Source organism: Brachypodium distachyon, chromosome 5 (genome assembly GCF_000005505.3).
Source record: "Brachypodium distachyon strain Bd21 chromosome 5, Brachypodium_distachyon_v3.0, whole genome shotgun sequence".
Lineage (NCBI taxonomy): Eukaryota > Viridiplantae > Streptophyta > Magnoliopsida > Poales > Poaceae > Brachypodium > Brachypodium distachyon.
Window position 1 is genome coordinate 5,173,333 of NC_016135.3, and position 22,690 is coordinate 5,196,022.

General features: G+C 42.9%; 4 protein-coding genes and 1 pseudogene across 4 annotated transcripts; 1 reads left to right on the top strand and 4 right to left on the bottom strand.

Moving 5' to 3' along the window:
* Window positions 1–751: 751 nt before the first annotated feature.
* Window positions 752–14,238, bottom strand: LOC100828764 (annotated as a pseudogene).
* Window positions 8,314–9,237, bottom strand: LOC112268580. Its single transcript, XM_024455487.1, has one exon. It carries the CDS (start codon window positions 9,099–9,101, stop codon window positions 8,592–8,594), a length of 510 nt encoding a protein of 169 aa, XP_024311255.1. The 5' UTR covers window positions 9,102–9,237; the 3' UTR covers window positions 8,314–8,591.
* LOC100829066 (putative disease resistance RPP13-like protein 3) lies at window positions 11,691–12,833 on the bottom strand. Its single transcript, XM_024456034.1, has 3 exons — window positions 12,412–12,833; window positions 11,870–12,271; window positions 11,691–11,721 (listed from the first exon to the last, which is right to left on the bottom strand). Exons 1-3 carry the CDS (start codon window positions 12,831–12,833, stop codon window positions 11,691–11,693), a joined length of 855 nt encoding a protein of 284 aa, XP_024311802.1.
* Window positions 14,239–14,966: 728 nt separating the features above from the next.
* On the top strand, window positions 14,967–19,096 carry LOC100837148 (probable LRR receptor-like serine/threonine-protein kinase At3g47570). The gene is made up of 2 exons (XM_024455486.1): window positions 14,967–18,411; window positions 18,516–19,096. Exons 1-2 carry the CDS (start codon window positions 15,570–15,572, stop codon window positions 18,866–18,868), a joined length of 3,195 nt encoding a protein of 1,064 aa, XP_024311254.1. The 5' UTR covers window positions 14,967–15,569; the 3' UTR covers window positions 18,869–19,096.
* A 569-nt stretch (window positions 19,097–19,665) lies between these two features.
* Window positions 19,666–21,323, bottom strand: LOC100829363 (putative cyclin-dependent kinase F-2). Its single transcript, XM_003581034.2, has one exon. It carries the CDS (start codon window positions 20,859–20,861, stop codon window positions 19,722–19,724), a length of 1,140 nt encoding a protein of 379 aa, XP_003581082.1. The 5' UTR covers window positions 20,862–21,323; the 3' UTR covers window positions 19,666–19,721.
* Window positions 21,324–22,690: the final 1,367 nt, after the last annotated feature.

The following is a 22,690-nucleotide window of genomic DNA, read 5'->3' on the forward strand; positions in this document are numbered from 1 at the left end:
ACTGTGCTTAGATCTGTGGTTGTTGTGCTAAATTCTGTGTTAATCGGTGCACTAGTTCATGTAATCGTTGTTGAATTCAGTAAAAGTGCAGTAGTTTGTTTCAGTCCCTGTCTAAAACAACCTTCTTCTTCCCTGTCTCAGTAATTTGCTTGTTGTAGTTCTTTACTTTACTTTAGATTGTGTTAATTCTGCAGTTTAATAAAAACAAAAACAACTAAAAACAGTGGATCCAATAGCTTTTAGTGTTTATTTCAGTTCTGAAATCTGCAACACCTTTAAATTGTAAGTCTAGCTTTGAGAATTACTTAGAATTCAGAACTCACTCCCTGTGGACATAAACATCAATATTTGCATCGATCACAGAACAATTTTTGACTGCTTCCCATGTAAAAATCTTTATTTTCTAAACGTGTCCCTATATTATTCATATTTTTTTTAATGACGTATCGCAGGATCCCAGTGTCACGATACGTATCAACGTGTCCGTGCTTCCTAGTCCAGGAGCACATGTCCGTGGGTCCTAATGTAAAAAAAAAACTAATAAAATCAGACATTTCAATCTTCGAGTGTTCCAGGTGCATGTAAATTTCAATGCAGAAAGACATGTTTTGGTCCCTGAGGCAAAAGAAATAGACAAACTTAGTACTAAAATGCTTGCTTTTCTATTAACTAACGTTTTTTGTCCATGGCACAAATTGCTCCTCTTAACATGATAACCTTCAGACTTGTCGAAGATTTGAATATGTACAAATATTAGTAAATTTGATGAACCCTTGCTATAAATATAAGTTAGTTCCTGTGCATTCAGAGCTTTAAAAACATGAAGCAACCAATCATTCCAGTAGAGAAAAAAAAAGGATCAAAGTACATTGGATGTATGATCGGACAATCATTCCATGACAAATATTACATACGAAAAATATTCAGGAAGGTAGCATCCATGTCCACCTCGTTAGCATCCTCGGCCACCTTAGGGCTTGTTCATTTGCTTCATATTCCCCTTGGATTGAGAGGGATTAGAGAGAAAATGAACTAAAATTCCTGTCAATCCCCTGGTTTTGTGGGGATTGGGCGTAAACAAACGGGGCCGTAACGGTGTGGTCTTCCTGTTGCACTGATGACCACCTATGATGCCAATGAAGGCTTCACCAGTGCAGCAGGTGTAGCTGATTGATGCAGAGCTATCAGGCAAATATACATATGTACTGCATCAGGCATGATGAAGAGTTTTTAGTTTGACACTGCAGACATATGTATCACCTCACACTCAGAACTGATGCACGCACGATGCAGTGAGAAATTAACTGGACATGGGGAAACTTAGAAATTAAGCAGAACAATGAGAACAATACCACCGAACAATAAGAGATGATGAGAAAGCCGGAAAAACACTTGGCCAAAAACACATAACATGTGAGAGGAGTGAGATGGATCCAGTGTATGTCACCTTTTAATTATCACTCGTCATCCTTTAGCATCTGGTTCGCCCAAAGTCTATGCATATCCAACGAAGGATAGTTGGGGTGTGCTTCGGTCATGCTCTTGAAAGCAACCTCCACAGCCTCCACATCTGCAGCCCTCACGCCTTTGCAATGTATCCATACACAGAGCTAAGCAAGACTGGAGAGGCGCCAGATGCTAATATCATCAAAACAACCACGACCACCACTTGCAGATTTCATCTCCTTTAGCCTATTTCTGAGGCAAAGCTTCCTGACATTAGGCATAGCCCCCACTTCAAACATAAACTCTCTAACACACAAGTTGAACTGGAAAATCTGTAACTGTTGAAACCTCCAACTGTTGCTGCTGCTGATGATGATGATAGTAGGTTCTAAGCAAGATGGCCCAGTGAATTTGAGCAGACTAGGTATGCTTCCAACCATCTCAAAATCTTGCTGCCCAATTGACTGTCCCCAGAGAGTTAATTTCTCTAGGTTGGGAAGTGAAAGCATCCACTTGGTAATCCAACAGAGTTGGCTATGATAGAGGTCAATCTCTCGGATGCTTTGGAGAGCAGGGATCAAGAATGGATGCCCTGCTATCAAGGTTCCAGCATCCTTTTCTCCAAACAAAAACTTAATAGAGAGAGGGTTTGAAGCTTGCACCTGTCAAGTTTAAGGAGGGAGGACACAAGCATTTCTTTTTTGCTGTAGCTTGCTTTATCAGGGTCAGTAGAGTCCCAATCAACACTCAATTTCGTCAGATTTACTAGTTTTCCAAGCTCTTCCACAAATTTCAGTGATTGCTTAAAGATGTTTACAGAATACCCAAGCTCTTGCAACTTCTCCATGTTTCCAATACAATCAGGCAACTTAGTACCTCCTGGAACAAATAACCGTGCCATTCGTTTGAGACAAGTAACCAATTCAGGCAGCTCAACTAAATCCGAGGAGGACACATCTAGTGTCTCTAGATACACCAAGTTTCCAATTTGTCTCGGAAGCTCACTTATATATGAGAGACTGATGTTCAAGTATCTCAGCTGAAAAAGTCTTCCAACATCCCTGACATGATGATTTTTGAGCCCACGGCAATTTTCTAGGTCCAGGACACGCAGGGCTTTTGACTTCACAAGGAAAGGCAACTGCTCGGTTTTGCCAAAAGCACCAAGTGATCGAGCATGTGATAAATCCAATTGGTCCACACTACCTTGATCTTCACTTCCCATGAGAGAGAGGCGACGAATTCTTCTATCTAGCTTTGAATGATTACTTAAAAAAGTACAGAAGTTCTCTTCTGTAGCCTTGTAAATGAGGAAATCAAGGACGGTGTCATGGACTCGGCAACCCCATGTCTTCCCATCATATTCTATGTCCACCGGTTGTATTAAACTTCTGTTAATAAGCTCATGGAAATACATATCACCTAATTCAACAAGATCTTCCCCTTCTTCACCATAGATGAAACCCTCCGAGATCCATCTGTGTATTAATCGCTGCCTTCCAATTGCGTAATCTTCAGGAAACATAGTCAGGTATAATAGACAACTTCTCAAGCAAAGGGGGAGGTCAAAATAGTTCAGTGGTAGCATGTAATTCATGGCATCAATATCAGAATTTCTTCCTTGTGCAAACCCAATAGAACGTCGCACATGTTCCCACTCTTCTTTTGTTTTCCCGGTAACCAACAAGCCAGATATGGCATTTATGGCAAGAGGTAAGCCACCACATTTTTTTAAAATGTCTTCTGATGCTTCTTTCAAGTTAGGAGGACACTTCTCTTCAGAATCGAATATTCGCTTGAAAAGTAACTTCTTCTAATCAGAATCACAAAGTGGTTTGATCTCGTGGACAAGACTCCCCTGGGAGGAGCAGCATGATTTTGCTACATCATTTTTACGTGTTGTGGCCATCACTCTACTGCCACGACTATTCTTGGCAAATGCACATTTCAAAATTCTCCATGTTTGTTCATCCCATAAATCATCAATTATGATAAAATATCTGCAATAAATTGATTTTTGAGTGGATTTAAAAGCAAACCACATATACATGGTCAAAAATTAAATTAGGGAGTGAAACCCAGTTCCGGATAATCAATAAGGAACAGAATCAATGAAAACTAAGAACATGTATTACAAATTCAGATTTTGAACTATGTTACCCAGAAATCAAATTTGGACCCAATTTCTCTATCTTGATATAGTATGGTTAATTGTCAGCATATGATTTCACTAGTTGGCATAATTACAGCTTCATATATAGTATGGTTTAGATTAATTGTCAGCTTATGCTTTCACTAGTCCACTGGATTAACAGCTTGTATATGACTTGAAAACTGCCAGAAAGGCAAAGGCTCTATGCCTGTTACAAAGTTCTGGACTTGGGAAGAAACTATACAAGTTGGTTGGATATCAACAATATTGACTTCATTATACTAATACCAACTAACTAAATGCCATATTCACTGCCATGGACTTCATCAAGAAATTCATATTAAGAATATGTAAACAAATTCGTTTAGATCATCCTTTCAACTCTTACATTTTTACAAATGTATTAAATTTAGCGTGGATTTTATTTATAAAATATGGAAATGTTTGTCTAGTTTGTTGAGAGTTGCACAAGAGGTTGTTCAATTTGCTAAGAAAATAGAGGAACAAAATAACAGGAAGTGTAAAACTACCATATCTTAAGATTATGCAGTCCAAAATATGTTTGAAGATTACAAAAGTAGTTGTTTTAGCTAGGCACTCAGCCACAACAAATTGCATTTGAACTAAGATCATTGTGAATTATCTTTTAAAACCTTACGTAAGCTGTTGTAGTAGTACATACTTTTTATCTTCTAGGAAATCTCTGATTTTGTCAATGATAAGTTGTGGATCCCTTGCTCCAGCATGAGCATCATCTTGGTTGCGGAGCTGAGATAATATAGAACTCAAGATCTTCGTCATATCAGGACTACGTGAAATTGAGACAAAAGCCCGACATTCAAAGTTTGCTCCAAGCTTGTTATAGACCTGTCTGGCAAGGGCCGTCTTGCCTAATCCTCCATACCCAACAATAGATGCAACTTTTACCTGATGGGCTGATTTATCCTTCTCACAGCTCATCCACTTCACAAGCTCATCTACGGGGCCATCAATGCCAACAAGATCTGATGCATCTTTATAGACTGCACAAAGTCGAGGGTCAACCTTTTCATGTCTAGGTCTAGACGATTCCTCGATCTTGTACCTTCAGTTGCGAAGAAAAAAGCAAGCTATAAGGATTCCAAATGAATGTAAAATTTGGTGGAGAAAGCTAGAAGTTACTAACAGTGAAACAAGATCTAAAAATACAAACATAAAAAAATTATTTATCTACCAACCTCGCATATCTATCACTGATCTCCTTGACCTGGCTCTTGATGTCTTTGACGTCCTTGGCGATCTTATGGCGTGTCTTGACATCAGCTATCTTTTTCATGCTTTTGCAAAACAGCTCCCTGAAGCTGTCGGAGTCAGAGCTGTACTCATGGTCTTCCAGCAGCATGAACTTGTCAATTTTGTCTTCGATGTCATAAGATAAATCCCGCACAGCATCGGCACGAAGCTTGGCTTGCTTGTCAGGTTCCTCCACATCTGCCATCATGAGGAGGAATGCACGGATGGCCTCGAGCTCATCCTTGAGGAACTCAATGTCGCCACGTACGTTCTTCAGCAGCTTGTATTCATTCCTCAGCATAGTACCCAACTTTCCAAGGAGGGAACTCATGGCACCCGTGGATGCGCTCACCAAAAATTTCTCCATTGCTAGTGAGTGTTGGAAATTTGCTCCCACGCTAATGGCAATGCAGTGGTTGTGTGGACAGAAAAGGAGGGGCTCCATTCTCTATAGGGAAGAGAAAACTATAAGGTTGAGCAGAGAATCACGCCAGCACAAGTTGACCTTGGATGTATTCCACTATTGGTCATTGAACTGAGAGGAAGAAATTGCTCATAACTCGTAAGTTACTTACCACAACGTAGAGTACCATGCTACTGCGTAAGAATTATTGCAACTCATGTTCACAATCCTGTTTCTGAGATACAAAGAGTTAAAGACAAATTTTCAACTTCAAACTAAACACCTGTTTTTTCCCAAACTAAACACATGTTTGCAAGAAGCCCAGGTGTGAATGGTAGAACCACAGCTCCTTTTATTTATAAAGTAGGGTCAACTATCAGTTAGTGCCATCAGGCTATATGTATTCATGTGCTACTACCACTGCATAGGAATCTGAATCAAATAGTAACAAACGTCTTGTGACACTGAGATCAATGCATCCAGCTAATTAGCTTGCATGTGTTGCATCAAATGAGAAGTACTTATGCCATTTTACATTACAATAAGCTCAGCACATGCCTTCACGATCTTATTGCCGGCCTTGGGAGAAATGTGAAAAGCAGCGCTTGAGGCCCCAAAGCTGCAAAAAAAATATTAAATGAACTTTTTATGGCTTGCTGTGTGAATCTCTCACTGTGGACATTGACCAGAACTGCTTCCCAAATTCCCAGGATGCAGCGAATAGCAGCACTTAACAAAAAACGGGCCTCAAGGCCTCCGTTGGATCTAGTCACTGTATATTGCTTGGAGCACCGGTATAGACTAGGAGAAGATAAATTTTCCATTAAAAAGAAGGTGGGGCATCATGGTGTGTCAGAGGAAGTGAAGGAAAGAGGAAAGAAAGGAGGAGTGAGATTTTTTAGCTATTCATTAGATTAATGCTCACTGGGCAGGTTAGTTGCAAGAATTTCCCACACGCATGTTTCTATGAAAACTACTAATTACTGTCATGAATGCAGTTTTCATTTTGACAGAAAAGAGAATACACAAGTACTGGTCACATACCCAATTATGCTGAGGCTTGTAATGAAAAATTCAGGAAGGACAATGATTGAAAGGGGAATAAGTATCCATTTCTTCAGAACTTCTGCAACTCCAATGGTGATAGCCCTGTTTCTTCCGAATACTAGAATTATGGATATGTTCCAGGCGAATGCAGATACTTCATCTGAGAAAAATATCCTTGAACGAGCAACCTATTTAAGAAATTGTGCAGAGTATAAGAGGACATACAGAACATGTCATGTTTATTTGGTTTGGAAAGAACATACCGTTAGTCCTAAATTGAATGTAAGCTTCTTGTAGTTACCAAGTTCCGTTGGCAATCCTCCCGTTCAACCCTGCACATTCTGTGACCAGCTCTGTCAGATTGCCCAACACACCCATATATAGATGTTGGGGTTCAGTGTTGAAGTTGTTCTCTGATATATTCGATTCCTACAAGCTTATGAGACCACCAGTCGACAAATCAATGGTGCTTGTGAACTTGTACAGTTGTACTCAGGAAGTCAAAGTACTTCTAGGCTTCTAGCCACTTCAGGTTAGCAATGTCTTCTGGAATGCTTCGCATGAAATCATCTTGTCCCAAAATTAGCAGCTCCTGATTTTTCCATTTGACCAATCTCCAAGGTTATTGCGGCCCAACAAAACTGCTTGACTTTCTAACATATCGATCCACTGAAGTTACTCATCATTATATGAAAAACTGCCAGTACCAGGCCCATCCAGTGTGTCCATCTGTAGGTCCAGTAGCTCCAGATTCTGCAGAACTGACAGCTCTGGAGGAAGAAGAAATTCAGGGATGTGAGCAATTGCAGGTTTCAGTTCTCCAGGAAATAGGGTTTTGTCAAACATCATTCCTTTCAGCATATTCAAATCACATAAATGGACAATCAGGGGCCCAGTAAGCTGGTCATTGTTCAAACCCAGAAACAGAACCACATATCATTACAGTATGACAAGAGTTTGATATGTCCAATGCAATGACCCCAAAATGAGATATCTCACGTGCTGCAGAACAGCAAGAAACGTTAATCCTTTTTAATTAATTCTTGAGAATGAACTAACAACCAGAGTTCATTTGTTCGAACCAGGTAAGATGTTCAATCAAATGGTTTGCTTATGTTTTGACTGATGTAGAAGCTCAAAACTTATCTATGCTCCCAACTGTGCCAAAAGAGGAAATACATCAATGCCTATCAATCATCTCCTACTTGGGGAGCTTCATATTATATCCTTAGTTCTCTACTCTGCACTTTACAATTTTGAACATTTGATCGTAGAACTATACATGCATAGTCTCAAGGAAGCTGAAGTTGTTACTCAAAGCAAATATGAAAACAGAAGATGATGCAGCAGCTGTATGTATCTATCTCTGCACAAACAGAAACCTTGTACCTTCAAGTAGGACATATATGACAGAGAACCCAAGCTGCTAGAGTTGATGTGGAAGAAACTACCTAGAGTTGACACCATCTCCTCAAACTAATAAAGATTTAATAGTCTAGGAATCAAACAATTTAGTATGATTCTTCATGGTAGGCAGATACACATGCTTAATCGATGGAAAGTAGTACAGTGAGCTCCATGTAACTGTAAGCCCAATGAAGGTGCAGGAATGACAAACAAGCAAGCATGCCCATCCTACTTGAATCGACACCGCAGCATGAGCGCAAGTTCTGAAATGTTGGTCGGTTATCACTTATCAGTCCCAGGCTCCCAGCTCGATCTAGTCACGATCACTGCCAGTGGTGATGTCTGTTTTTTTTAGGGGAGTGGTGATGTCTGTTGAACTGAAGGTTCAACTGTTCAAGGGATGACGCCTACCTGACCTCAGCCTCTTGCGGGGGAGGAAGGGAAGAGAGTGAGCCGCCAAGCCCCAGTGAGGCTCCGCTTACCTTACATTGGACGGATGGGTCGCTGCCGGCGGCACCGTCGCCCTGATTTCTTGCGCAAATTTTTAGACGCTCCTTGATTTGAACGATTTTTTAAACATAGAAAGAGATTGTAAATGTCCTGCCATCTTAAAAGAATTATGGGGTCGAAATTTTGTATAGACAAACGTAGTGCAAATGAACTCTGAAGAGAAATTCCTCCATGGATACAAGAAAATTCCCGAGGATTACAGACTTCCTAAGGTCACATAATTTGATTCGATAAAGATGTCCTGCCTAGCTATACGGACAATTAAGACTGAACATGACGAAAAAGATGAACCTTGTCCTTGTGCATCATGGATTATATTGGCATGAGCATCCTTGAAGGATGGTAGGGTGTCCTTTAGGATCTCGTCAGCACATCATTATCCTTTAGCATCTCGTCTGCACCATATCTCCACATTTCCAATGAAGGATGGTTGGAGTGTGCTTTCACCATGCTTTCAAAAGAGACCTCCACAACCTGCACATCTGCAGCCCTCGAGCTCCTGCAATCTATAGCGACCTCGAGCTCAGCAAGGCAGGAGAGATGCTGGATGCCAATATCATCGAAACCACAACGACCGCCACTTGCTGATTTGATCTCCTTCAGCCTAATGTCAATGTAAAGCTTCCTGACATTCGACATAGCCCCCGCTTCAAACATAAACTCTCTAGCACACAAGATGAACTTGAACATCTGTAACTGTTGAAATCCTCCACTATTGCTGCTACTGATGACGACGGGTTCTAAGACAGATGGCACAGTGAATTCGAGCAGATTAGGTATTCTTCCAACCATCTCAACAACATGTTGCCCTACTGACTCTCCAAAGACAGTCAACTTTTCTAGGTTGGCAAGTGAAGCATCCATTTGGTAGTCCAAGATAGTTGCCCGGACACAGAATAATCTTTCGAATGCTTTTGAGAGCAGGGAAGAAGAACGGATGACCCGCTATCAAGGTTCCAGAATCCTTTTCTCCCAAACAAAACTCAATAGAGAGGTTGTGAAGCTTTAATCTGTCCAGTTTACAAAGAGAGGACACTATCATTTCCTTTTTCTTATAGGTTGCTTTATCAAAGTCATCATATTCCAAACGAACATTCAGTTTCATCAGACTTATCAGTTTGCCAAGCTCTTCCACAAACTTCACTGATTGCTTGAAGATGTCTATATAATTCCCAAACTCTTGCAACTTGTCCATGTTTCCAATGCAATCAGGAAATTTAGTACATCCTGGAACAAATAGCCGTGCCAGCCGTTTCAGACGCGTAACCGATTCAGGCAGCTCAACAAGATCTGAGGAGGAAATGTCTAGTATTTCTAGATACATCAAGTCTCCAATCTGTTTAGGAAGCTCACTTATACATGATCGCTTGATGTTCAAGTACCTCAGCTGAAGAAGTCTTCCAATATCTCTCACGTGATGATTTGTTAGCCCACGACAATTTTCTAGATCAAGCACACGCAGAGCATTTGACTTAGCAAGTGAAGGCAATCCCTGGGCATTGCCAAAAGCACCAATTGATCGAGCATGTGATAAATCCAATTGCTCCACACTGCCTTGATCTTCATTTCCCATGAGAGAGAGCCGACGAATTTTGCTGTCTGGCTTTGAATGATTGCTTAAAAAAGTAGAGAAGTTCTCTTCTGTAGACTTGTAAATGAGGAAATCAAGTACGGTATTGTGGACTCGGCAACCCCATGCCTTACCGTCATAATTAGTGTCCACTGGCTGTATTAAACTTCTGTTAATAAGCTCATGGAAATACATCTCTCCTAATTCGACAAGATCTTCCCCATCTTCACCATGGATGAAACCCTCGACAATCCATCTGTGTATTAATCGTTGTCTTCTAATTTCGTAATCTTCAGGAAACATAGTCAAGTATAATAGGCAATTTCTTAGGTAGAGGGGAAGGTCAAAGTAGCTCAGCGATAGTATGTAATTCATGGCATCAATATCAGAATTTCTTCCTTGTGCAAACCCAATAGAACATCGTACCCGTTCCCAGTCTTCTTTTCTTTTCCTGGTAACCAACAAGCTAGATATTGCATTTATGGCGAGTGGTAAGCCACCACATTTTTTTAAAATATATCCTGATGCTTCTTTCAAGTTAGGAGGGCAGTTTTCTTGATCAAATATCCGCTTGAAAAATAACTTCCTTGAATCAGAATCACCACGTGGTTTGATCTCGTAGACAAGATTCCACTGGGATGAGCAACATGATTTTGCTACATCAACTTTACGTGTAGTGGTCATTATACTACTGCCACAGCTATTCTTGGCAAATGCACATTCCAAAATTCTCCATGTTGGTATATCCCATAAATCATCAATTATGATAAAATACCTACAAAAAAATGGACTTTTGAGTGGATTTGCATAGACCTTGTCCTGGTTTTAATTCTGAGCTTCGTTCTGAAAAACCCCAGAAAACAAAACATGCATGCAGCATTCAAGCATTCTCAATACAAATACATAGACGGATCCTCACATATACATACATCAATACATGTCAGGGTGCATCAGCATGTCTTCTCGAACATAAATAAAAGCAAACCACACATAAAAGGACAAAAATTAAATTAAGAACTGAAACCAAGTTCCAAATAATCAATCAGGAACAGAATCAATGAATGACTACGAACATGTATCTAGAAATTCGGATTTTCAGTTATGCTTCAAATAAATCTAATTTGCAACAAATTCTCTCATCATTATATGGTATATTTGCAGGGTCTGGGTTTATTTATTTGTATCGAGTTGATGCAATAAAGTTGCCCATTATAGAAAATATAGTATATGGTTTAGGTTAAATGTCAGCTTATGCTTTCACTTGTTGATATGATATACGGTATATGCATGGTATAGATTATTTATCAGCTTATACTTGTGTATGATTTGAAAACCATAAGTAAGGTAAAGACTCTATGTCTGATACGAAGTTTCGGACTTGGGAAGAAACAGAAAATATAGTATATGGTTGAGGTTAACTGTCAGCTTATGCTTTCACTTGTTGACATGATTAACAGCTTGATATGGTATATGCATACATGGTTTATATTATTTATCAGCTTATACTTTCACTAATCCACCTGATTAACAACTTGTGTATGATTTGAAAACCATAAGGTAAAGACTTATGTCTGATTTGAAGTTTCGGAATTGGAAAGAAACTGTACACGTTTGATTAGGTACATCAACAGTATGGTCATTATTACACATGCATACAGATACCAACTAGCTAAATGTCCCATGAGCTGCCAGACTTCACAAACAAATCCATGTTTTGCAGCATGTCAATAATTTCATTTAGACTAACTATCCTTTCCATTCTTACATTTTTATAAATATATTAAATTGAATCTGCCTTTTGCATTAGCAAATTAAGGAAATGTTTGCCTGGTTTATTGAGAGTAGCCCAAGAGGTTGTTTGATTTGTTAAGAAAATGAAGGAACTAAATACCAGAAAGTGTAAACCTACCATATCTAAAGATTATGCAAAGCAAAATGCCGAAAGATTATGAAAATAGTTATTTTATCAAGGCACTTAACCATGACCAACGGCATTTGGACTAAGATTTCTGTGAATTATTCTTTAAAATCTTATGTAAGCACTGGTTATAGTACTCCATACCTTTTATCTTTTAGGAAATCTCTGATTTGGTCAATGATGTGTTGTGGATCCTGTGTTCCAGCATGAGCATAGTCTTGGTTGCAGAGTTGAGATAATATAGAATTCAAGATCTTCATCATATCAGGACTTCGTGAAATTGACACAAAAGCCCGACATTCAAAGTTTGCTCCAAGATTGTCATAGACCTGTTTGGCAAGAGTTGTCTTTCCTAAACCCCCATATCCAACAATAGAGACAGCTTTAAGTCGATGTGCTGATTCACCCTCCTTGTCACACAACCACTTCGCAAGCTCATCTCTCGGGCCATCAATGCCAACAAGTTCTGATCCATTTTTATAGACCGCGCAAAGTTGAGGGTCAACCTTTCTATTTATAGTTCTAGAGGACTCATCGATCTTGTACCTTTAGTTGCAGGGCAAGAAATTAGATACAAGAAGGGCAGGTAAGTGACAAAATTTGATGGCATAGGGTATGTGTCACTAACAATACAACAAGATCTTGAAATGCAAAGGCTGGGATACAAAATTTATCTATGTACCTACCTTGCGTGTCTCTCAGTGACCTCCTTGATTTGGCTTTTAATGTCTTTGACGTCCTTAGTGATTTTATGGCGTGTCTTGAGGTCAGCTATCTTTTTCATTGTTTTGCTAAATAGCTCCCTGAAGCCATCAGAGCCAACACTGGACTCATGGTCCACAAGCAGCATGAACTTGTCGATCTTGTCCTCGATGTCATATGACAGCTCCCGCACAGCATCCGCACGAAGCTTGGCTTGGCGGTCAGGTTCCTGCACATCTGCCATATCAAGGAGGAATGCATGCATGGCCTCGAGCTCACCCTTGAGGAATTTGATATCACCACAGACATTCTTGAGAAGCTTGTATTCATCTCTCAACATTGCAGCCAACTTTCTCAGGAGGGAACCCAGGGCACCTGTGGACGCGCCCACCAAAAGTTCTGCCATTGTTGCTCGCTCAGATTTCTCTGTTAGTTGGTGGTGTGGATGGAGAAATAGGGCATCATTTGTTCTATATAGTCGATCGAGTAAACAACTTCAGAAACATTTTCTGCTTCCACTGGGAGAGGCGATTAATAACTGTGAACACAGATTAAAGAAGTAGGTTGCCTTGTCAGCCATAAAAATAAAAACTGTCTGGTGCTGGCAGTTGTACATACCATCTAATAAAGGGTTATAGTCTCACAAATGGCAAGGCACTGTGGTGGTTTTTAATTGGATGGTGGAACAAGCTAGGCTCCTTTTTATATTACATGCAACCCAGCCAAGATAACAGTTTGGCGTCTACCACTGCTAAACTGCTGCCTGAAGTTTTTAGAGACACAAAAGAGAACAAGTCTTCAGTGCACACGCATGCAGTGATGCAGAGATGACAACCTTATCACTTGACTTACTGTATTGGCAACTTGGAAAAATGATGTGCATACTCATGATTTGATATTACATGGTTTGATACATTCATGATGTACAATGCATAGTATATACACAACTGGCTTTTGTAGTTAACTGCTAAGAAACATCATGCAAGGTGCAGGATCCAGTTAACTTATCTTGATTGATAGTTCAGTAAGCAAAGGAAAATGAAGTCTACTGACCCGCACAGCATTTCCAACATAGCTTATTGCCAAACTAAGGAACTGACAAAGTCTATTGCTGTTGAATTGAGAGGCTCCAGAGCTGCAAAAAAAAAGGAGAAGAAAATTACAGCTTGAGTGAACCTGGAACTTAAATGCTTGGACACTGACCAGACTTGGTTCATAGAATCTTTTAGATCTGGTCACTATATATCGCTCCAAACCACCAGTGTGGCGGTGTAGATTAGTGGAAGGTAAATTTTCCACCGTGAGAGGGAGGGAATAGGAAAGCAAGAAAGGGTGGCGAAATGTTGGTCAGTTATCATTCCTAGCTCGATCTAGTCATAAATGCCGGTGGTTATCCATGCCTGTTGAACTGAAGGTTGAAGCGATTGAACTGAATTGATTTGAACGTACAGCACAGGAGATAGGGGTGGATGCTTAGGATGTCGGGGTCGCGATGAAAGGCATATATACACGGCGGGTAAATTTCCTCTCGCCGTTGCCGTCGGGGAAGGAGAGCGTCGACGGCCGGCGATCGACCCTGAAACCGCAAGGACGACCGAGAAGCGTGCGAGTTAGAGGAGAGCGCGTGCGGGGAAGGAAGAAAAGAGGCCGCCCGTGAGGCTCAGCATACCTTACATGGACGAGTGAGGAAAACCGCAGTGGACCGCCTGGTCGCACGCCGGCGGCCGGCGGCGCCCTCGCCGTGGTTCGGAAGGGGATTAATTGGGGGCAGACGACACGGTCGGCGGGTCGAGAGTGGTTGCGGCCGCTGGATCAGGAATTCAGGATTACGCGGTGAGATCGTTGGAAACAAAGAGGCTGGGAGTTTTTTTTTTCTCAGCCTCCCAAATCACTGGCTACGGCAGCCATCACCGCCGCATTCCTCCTGCTTCCCACTTTCTCTTCCGCGCCGTGGCCGCCTCGGAAAGGAGGAGCAGAAGCCCGAAGGACAACACCCATTGTCCCATCCCTCTTCATCCTCTCTCACTCCAACCCCGATGGTTCTACCAATTCAAACGCCGCTACAACCTCACGAGCGGTGCTCCCACCCTTGCCGCCGCCCACCGAGGCCGCATGCTTCCCCTCCGCCCGCCTCTCGCCGCGCCAGCGCCGACGCAGGGGGATGCGCAGGCAAGGAGGATGTACGCGCGTGGCGAGATCGACCAGCCGAGGCGGCAGAGGCACTGGGTGGCTCAAACCGTGGGTTCTGAACCCCGGACAACGGAGACGGCGTCGACGCCTGCAAGCCCAAGCGGCGAGCGCTGCATTCTCGACATGTTCCCAGCTGCCGTACCCTAGGTATTGTTATCATGTTATGTCTCTCCGCGCGAATTTGTGCTCAAATTTGTTATAGTGGTTTTGCATTGCGTACTACCTGTGCTTGGCCTGAGACCTGGGTTCGTGTATTTGGATACTACTAGGAGGTAATTTATGTTTGTTCGATTGGATGCATGAATTCGTTAGGTATTGTTGTGCCAAGATGAAGTGGGAGAAAGCAAAGGCAGATGGGTGCCATAGCCAGTGAAGGGGAAAGGATGATTTGAGATGAAGAAGCAGGTGAGGTGATGACCCTACATCCACAATTCAATCTTAAATAATGGCTTTTCCTCAATGATTTCAGCTGTACAGGGGCCAACTCTCTTACTTTCTGAACCTGCCACACTTCCCAGGTGCTAGAAAAACCATTTCAGGTTCATCTTTTTGAGTTTTTGGGAAATATTGTCTGTCACTTGTTAGAATTAGCATGTCATGCAAGTCGGAAAATATTAATTTTTGTCAAGTATCTTTTCAAATTTTGAAAATAGTTCATGAGGAAGAGGTTCAGTGACGGGGATGGGTGGATCTTGATTGGAAAATGTGATGGACCAAGAATTTTTCCTGCAGCACATTCACACGTTTTAGTTTTATTGCCCACATCCTTCTCAAAACGTCTTCTGTGTCAGGCTTTTCTCCATCATCTGGGGACATGCACTAGGAGTCTAGAACCAACCTAACCAACACGGCACTGAAGTCAAGTCAACTAGAAGTTTCAACTCCCCTGCCCTTCTAACCCATATTTCTAAAACACAAAACAAAAATACTCCATTGGAATAGGAACTGTGGCATGGCTCCTCAAGTTCTTGGCTCGAAATCTCGGTTTGCTCCTTCTTGCCATGCACCCTTTCTTCTCTGCAGCCTCCTCATATTTCTGTCCTCCAACACTATAATACTCTCATCTGCACAAGCTAGCAACAGCTCCGAGAGTGACCGGCAAGCCCTTCTCTGCTTCAAATCCGGCATCTCCAAGGACCCTGCTGGTGTTCTCGGATCATGGCGCAACGACTCACTCAACTTCTGCAGCTGGCAAGGGGTCAACTGCAGCATAACCCTCCCAATCCGAGCTGTCTCCATAGAATTCAAATCTATGCGGCTAACAGGAACACTATCCGGTTGCCTGGCAGCCCTTACTTCTCTAGTGCAGATGAACCTTCAAAATAATAAATTGTCTGGAAGCATACCTGACGAGATAGCTGAGCTTCAGAACCTCCAAATTCTGATGCTTGCCGGCAACAGGCTTGCAGGTATTATCCCTCTGTCATTAGGTACAGCTGCATCTCTTCGATATGTCAACCTTGCAAATAATTCTCTTAGCGGAGTTATCCCTGATTCCTTATCAAATAGTTCCTCACTCAGTGAGATAATCCTCTCACGCAACAACTTATCTGGGGTGATCCCGACTAATCTGTTCAAGTCATCCAAGCTTGTTACTGTAGATCTCCGATGGAATGCTCTCTCAGGGCCAATTCCACAATTTGAAAAGATGGCAGCCCTGCAAGTTCTTGATCTTACAGGGAATTTACTTTCTGGTACTATACCAACCTCTCTTGGAAATGTTTCATCTTTGCGTTCCATCGTGCTATCTCAAAACAACTTACAAGGACCAATTCCAGAAACTCTAGGTCAAATTCCAAACCTGCAAATGCTGGATCTAAGTCAGAACATATTCTCAGGGTATGTCCCAGACACGATATACAATGTCTCATCACTCAGAATCTTTGACTTAGGCATTAACAATTTTAATGGACGGATGCCTTCCAGAATTGGACATTCACTTCCGAATCTCCAAACATTGGTAATGAGAGGCAATAGATTCAGTGGATCAATCCCAGATTCTCTGACCAACATGTCTAAGCTCCAAGTGCTTGATCTTTCAATCAACTTGCTAACTGGTGTGATACCGTCTTTTGGATCCTCGGTAAACTTGAATCAACTACTTCTAGGAAATAACAATCTAGAAGCTGATGACTGGGCGTTCCTTACTTCTCTGTCCAACTGCACTCAGTTGTTAAGGTTAGCAATGGATGGGAATATCTTGAATGGAAGTATTCCAGAATCAGTAGGCAATCTTTCAAGAAAGTTAGAGCGGTTAAACTTTGGACAAAACCAAATTTCTGGAAATATACCAGCTGAGATAGGAAACCTTGTAAACCTCACTCTGCTTGACATGGGTCAGAACATGCTCTTAGGACAAATTCCCCTGACAATTTGGAACTTGACCAACTTGTTTGTCCTAAAACTTTCCATGAACAGGTTGTCAGGTCAAATCCCATCAACAGTTGGTAATCTTCTTCAACTCGGCCACCTTTATCTTGATGACAATGAGTTGTCTGGAAACATACCGCCAAATATAGGACAATGTAAAAGGCTGCTTATGCTGAACTTTTCAGCTAACCATTTTAATGGATCCATACCAATTGAACTCGTTGGTATATCTTCCCTTTCCTTGGGTTTGGACTTGTCAAACAATAACCTGACAGGGCCAATGCCACAGCAAGTTGGTAACCTGATCAATCTTGGCCTCCTAAGTGTTTCCAACAACAGATTATCTGGTGGACTTCCTGCTGGACTTGGCCAGTGTGTTCAACTGCTATCGCTTCACATGGAACACAACATGTTTAGTGGGAATATTTCCGAGGATTTCAGAGCACTGAAGAACATACAGCAGATAGATCTGTCTGAAAATAATTTGACTGGTCAAGTTCCAGAATTCTTTGAGAACTTCACCAGCTTAAATGTTAATATATCATACAACAAATTTGAAGGACCAATTCCGACTGGTGGTATCTTTCAAAATTCAAAGGTTGTTTCCCTGCAAGGCAACATAGGATTATGTGAAAAAGCAGCTGCCATATTTGAACTACCAATTTGCCCCACCACCCCCACTTCCCCAGCAACCAACAGGAGGAGCCATGCACGCCTGATTCTGATAAGCATTCCACTGGTTATTATTGCTTTGTTCGCTTTTCTGTACGCTCTTGTCACTGTTATGAAGGGAACTGAAACTCAACCACCTGAAAACTTCAAGGAGACAAAGAAGAGGGTGTCATATGGCGACATTCTTAAAGCCACCAGTTGGTTCTCTCTGGTCAACCGGATCAGCTCAAGTCATACAGCGTCAGTCTACATTGGTCGGTTTGAGTTCGAAACAGATCTAGTGGCCATCAAGACGTTCCATCTTAGTGAGAAAGGTTCACAAAATAGCTTTTTCACTGAGTGCAAAGTGCTAAAACATACCCGCCATCGCAATCTGGTTCAAGCTATTACCTGTTGCTCAACGGTAAATTTTGAGAACAATGAATTCAAGGCTATCGTGTACGAGTTCATGGCAAATGGTAGCCTAGACATGTGGATACACGCAAGGCTTCACCAAGGCAGCCCAAGGAGGCTTCTGACCTTAGGTCAGCGGATAAGTATTGCTGCTGATGTGGCTTCTGCTCTGGACTATCTGCAAAACCAGTTGATACCTCCTCTGGTTCACTGCGATTTGAAGCCAAGTAATGTTCTTCTGGACTACGACATGACCTCGCGCATTGGTGACTTTGGGTCTGCCAAGTTTCTCTCTTCAAGTCTTGGTGGGCCAGAAGGCTTGGCGGGTGTCGGAGGAACAATTGGATATATTGCACCTGGTGAGATATACTGCCTTTTGTTTGAAGCGACTGTCGAGTCCAACTCTGGTCTCTCTTTGTTAGCTAGTTTCACAACATTTATGTGTACTGCTCCTGTTTTACAGAATATGGGATGGGATGCAAAATCTCAACAGGTGGTGATGTATATAGTTTCGGGGTGCTGCTACTGGAAATGCTCACGGCGATGCGACCAACCGACGCAGTTTGTGGCAATGCCCTCAGCCTTCACAAGTATGTTGACCTAGCTTTCCCTGATAGGATTGCCGACATTTTAGATCCACATATGTCATATGGGGAGGATGAGTTGGCTGCTTCTCTATGTATGCAAAACTACATAATACCATTGGTTGGAATTGGCCTAGCGTGCTCTGCGGAATCACCAAAAGATAGACCGGCAATGCAGGATGTTTGTGGCAAAATTGTTGACATCAAAGAGGCATTTGTCCAAACCCCGTGATTACAGATTTACAGCGACTAGTCTGATGCAGCTCGATATCACAGATCCTGACTATATTTGAAAGTACAGTTGCTATACTACTGTAATTCTTCTATGTGAAATGCAGCTGTATTATTTACAGAACTGTAACAATTTTTAATGTATACCTGATTAGTATGCACCTTTATGATATGGGTCGGGGTGATCCTTCTTTTTGAGATCAAAGCGAGAATACCCTCCGAGAGTAAATATTGAAACCCAGTTCTGTTTCAGTAGTATGATAGGCATGTGTGCAGCAATGCTATTAGCTCTACATTTTTTTTAAATGAGATGCTGTCAATGTCGATTCTTTCTTTTGGAGTCATCTTCTGCGTCCTAATTTGGTCAAAGCTCAGAAGATTGTTTTAAGATGTTTCATCCTGATGTGGATAATTTGCAGTGGTGGGTTCATGGTTCTTTGGTATGATTTGGGCCTGGAGTTACCTTTTTTTTAATACATCTGATGGAACGGACCAAAATCTGCATCTTGTTTCATTTTCTGCGGCAAATTTTGTTCTTTTGGCAGTACCAGAAGGTTTAGCTGCATTGCTCTATTTTGTTGTCATTTCAGCATATGTGACTTGTTGGTTTATGGTCAATGCTGCCAAAGAGAAACTCCGACAACTATCCAATGAACTTCATAGAGCTCCGACGAGCTACAGTGAACTCCGGCAAGCTCTGGGCGAATTCAATTCTATGGACACAGGGTTGCCAAATTGATTCCAACTAGTAATATCTTGTACAACCAAACGAACAGAATTGGTATTAGAACAGATATCACAATACAGAGGCTGGTTTGGCATTAGAGCCAATTCAATTCTGAAGTCTTGAATATCTAACTAGATCCAAAGGAAGCCTCGCAGCTGTCGTCGTGAGCAGCGAACCAGGGAAGCTGGAGCGCGGCGGCGGCAGGCAGCCGCTTGCTAGGATCACAAGTGAGGAGCCCCTTGAGGACCTGGAAGCCGTCCCTGGACAGCAGCTCCTCCGGGAACAGCTCGCCGAGCCGGTTGCAGTGCCGGCGCCGCCGCTGCTGTTCCCGGCGCCACAGCGGCACCTTGTGAGCCACGAAGGACGCCTCGTACGGCTTCCACGCCCTCTTGCCCGGCACCCCGAGCAAGTCGAAGATCTCGTAGAGCGTGTCAGAGTCGCAGCCGCCGTCGAACAGCACCTCGCCGGTGAGGAGCTCCGCCATGACGCAGCCGAGCGACCACGTGTCGACGAGCGCGTCGTACCCTCCCGGCTTCTCCAGCAGCATCTCCGGCGCGCTGTACGGCCTCGTCCCGGCCGCGTAGTAGCATTCCTCGGCGTCGTGCGTGCAGTACAGAGCTGAGCCGAAGTCGCAGATCTTGACGACGCGATGGTCGTCGTCGACGAGGATGTTTTCCGGCTTGATGTCGCGGTGGATGACGCCGTGCTGGTGCATGTGCGCCGCGGCCGACAGCAGCTGCCGCATGACGCGGCGCGCGTGGGCCTCCGGGAAGGGCCGCCGCCGGTGGCCCATGCGGATGCAGTCGTGGAGGGTCGGCCCGTCCACGTAGTCCATGACGAGGCAGTAGTCGTTGGTGCTCTCCGTGCGCGCCATGCCATGGAGAGTGACGAGTGATGGGTGGGCCGGGCAGCCGACCATGAAGCAGGCCTCACGCAGGAGGTCGCGGACGGTGCCGCCGGAGTAGCCGTGGAGGGACTTCAGGGCCACGGTCTTGCCCGTGGCACGGTGGCGCGCCTTCGTGACCACGCCGGCCGAGCCCGAGCCGAGCTTCCGGAACTCGTCGTAGTCGTCGAGGATGCTGCCGACGATGCCCGTGATAGTCGTCGTCGTCCCGTGTGCGGCTGCGGCGGCGATCAGGGCGGAAATGGCAGCAGCGACTTGTGCGTCGCTCATGGCTGTCTCGTCGGAGGCGTCGTGCTCGCGGATCATGGCGAAGATGGCCGCGATCCGGGTCTCGGCCCCGGCGTGCTCCTCGTCGTCGGCCATGCCTTACGTGATGACTGCCTGCTTGCGAGGTCGCGTAGTAGGAAGGAAAAAAGTGGTGTCATCCGGGGTCCGAACCGGAGTCTTGGGCCCCGGAAACGTTGCGAGGGCGATGATCGGTTCGAGAGGGATTGGGCTCCATTATATGCATGGAGCGGAGGACAGTCCGATTACTGCAGGAACTCGGCAAGACCCAGCGTGGCGCGTCAGCGCGTGCACTCGTGTACTCTACGGATTCGGAATAGGCCCGGATCAATTAATTAATATGGAAGGCTTGGAAAATACTCCTACGTCCAACAATTCATAACAACGATTTCATGCAGTAAGATTAGCTGGCTACGTACACATTACAAATTGAGTAAATTTCAGAATTAGACCACATTTTTTTAAGACAGTCGTAAATGAGAGACAGTCTGCAAAGCCGCACTTTTTTAGGCCGTTCGTCTCAAGTAGCTCAAAACCGGGTTTTAGACGTTTTCACTTGAATCCCGACAGGTGGGGCCCACCGGTCGGACGTTCCTGTACCTTCCGTTGATCGAATGACTTACGTTTTATAGTGTTGGCAATATATTTACAACTAACTGAAATTTGAGGTAAATTTGCAGGTCCTGCACCTTATCTGTTGATCAAATGACTTATATTTCATAGTGTTGGCAATATATTTATAAACTCAATTTTGATACTGAAAGTGTAGAACTATATATTGTTTCCAGAAATATAAAAACGTGACAAAACCGTGTGTGGATAGAAGTACCAAAATGTTCCTCGTTGTTTGTAGGTTATAAGTTGGGCTAATTCATGCTATACTTCATCCAAATGTACAGATAGTAGATACCATACAGTTACCACCATTCTGATAGTTATGCAATCTATTTTCATTTTTTATACTTTGTTTGTGCTTCCCGCATTCTATTAATTTTTTATGTGATAAATAACGGCTTTCGAACACGCTATCCCTATGTCATATTGTGCATACACGGTGTTGCCTGTGGAAAAAGAAAATGGTGTTTCAATTTCATCTTTAAAATCTTGTTTTTTTCAGGTGCTCCAACTATCAGGTTTGTATTAGATGGAGAAATGCTAGCTCTTATTTACTTGTGAAGCATATAATTTTACAAGTAAGCCACAAAATAATCTTGGTTATGCTACAATTTCTCTTGTCCTTGGTATTTTCTCATTGTATCTGTGGATTTCTCATACTTGGTGATATCTTTTTACAGATTATTGGCAAGATATCTGTAGCTGGTGCAACATACAAATCAGTGAAGTTTGTTGTATGTTTCATGTTTGTAATATCTGTATGAACCAATTATCATATGATGTACTGCCACCGTCAGATTTGTATAGATTCTCATACAAATCCACATCACTTATTTCGGTATGGAGGGAGTAGTATGATGATCAAATCAGACGTGTAGATCAAAGGATAACACAATTTGGAAACTTATTGGATCATCAATTGTTGCAGGAAAGATTTTTTTTTTTTACTGCTGCCGATGATGTAAAACTTAAGTACCAAGGACGAAGATCATGTAATTGATTGATAGCTTAGATATAGATATACTCGGTAAAAAATTATATGTCGTGCCACCTCTTCACATGCTCCGAGCCTCTGACTTTGTTGCGCCAGAGCAAAAAACACGCGCTGACTAAAAAAGCATATGTTTTGGCACACCAGGAGGGCCAAAAAACCTCTTGACCCCAAGTCCCCAACCCGGCCTGGCCACCTCATCCATCAGCCTCCGTGTCCGTGTGCCAAACCCCGAACACCACCGCACTGTTTGTACGAGCCATCTCCCCACCACCACCACCGGCAAAGAACCCGCCGTCAG

Coding starts and splice junctions, on each gene's coding strand:
- LOC112268580 (XM_024455487.1), bottom strand. CDS start 9,101: ATGGATGCTTCACTTGCCAACCTAGAAAAGTTGACTGTCTTTGGAGAG.
- LOC100829066 (XM_024456034.1), bottom strand. CDS start 12,833: ATGGCAGAACTTTTGGTGGGCGCGTCCACAGGTGCCCTGGGTTCCCTC. Junction 12,272..12,411: donor GTCACTGAGAGACACGCAAG/GTAGGTACATAG, acceptor CTGCAACTAAAG/GTACAAGATCGATGAGTCCT. Junction 11,722..11,869: donor GATTTCCTAAAAGATAAAAG/GTATGGAGTACT, acceptor CATAATCTTTAG/ATATGGTAGGTTTACACTTT.
- LOC100837148 (XM_024455486.1), top strand. CDS start 15,570: ATGGCTCCTCAAGTTCTTGGCTCGAAATCTCGGTTTGCTCCTTCTTGC. Junction 18,412..18,515: donor AATTGGATATATTGCACCTG/GTGAGATATACT, acceptor CCTGTTTTACAG/AATATGGGATGGGATGCAAA.
- LOC100829363 (XM_003581034.2), bottom strand. CDS start 20,861: ATGGCCGACGACGAGGAGCACGCCGGGGCCGAGACCCGGATCGCGGCC.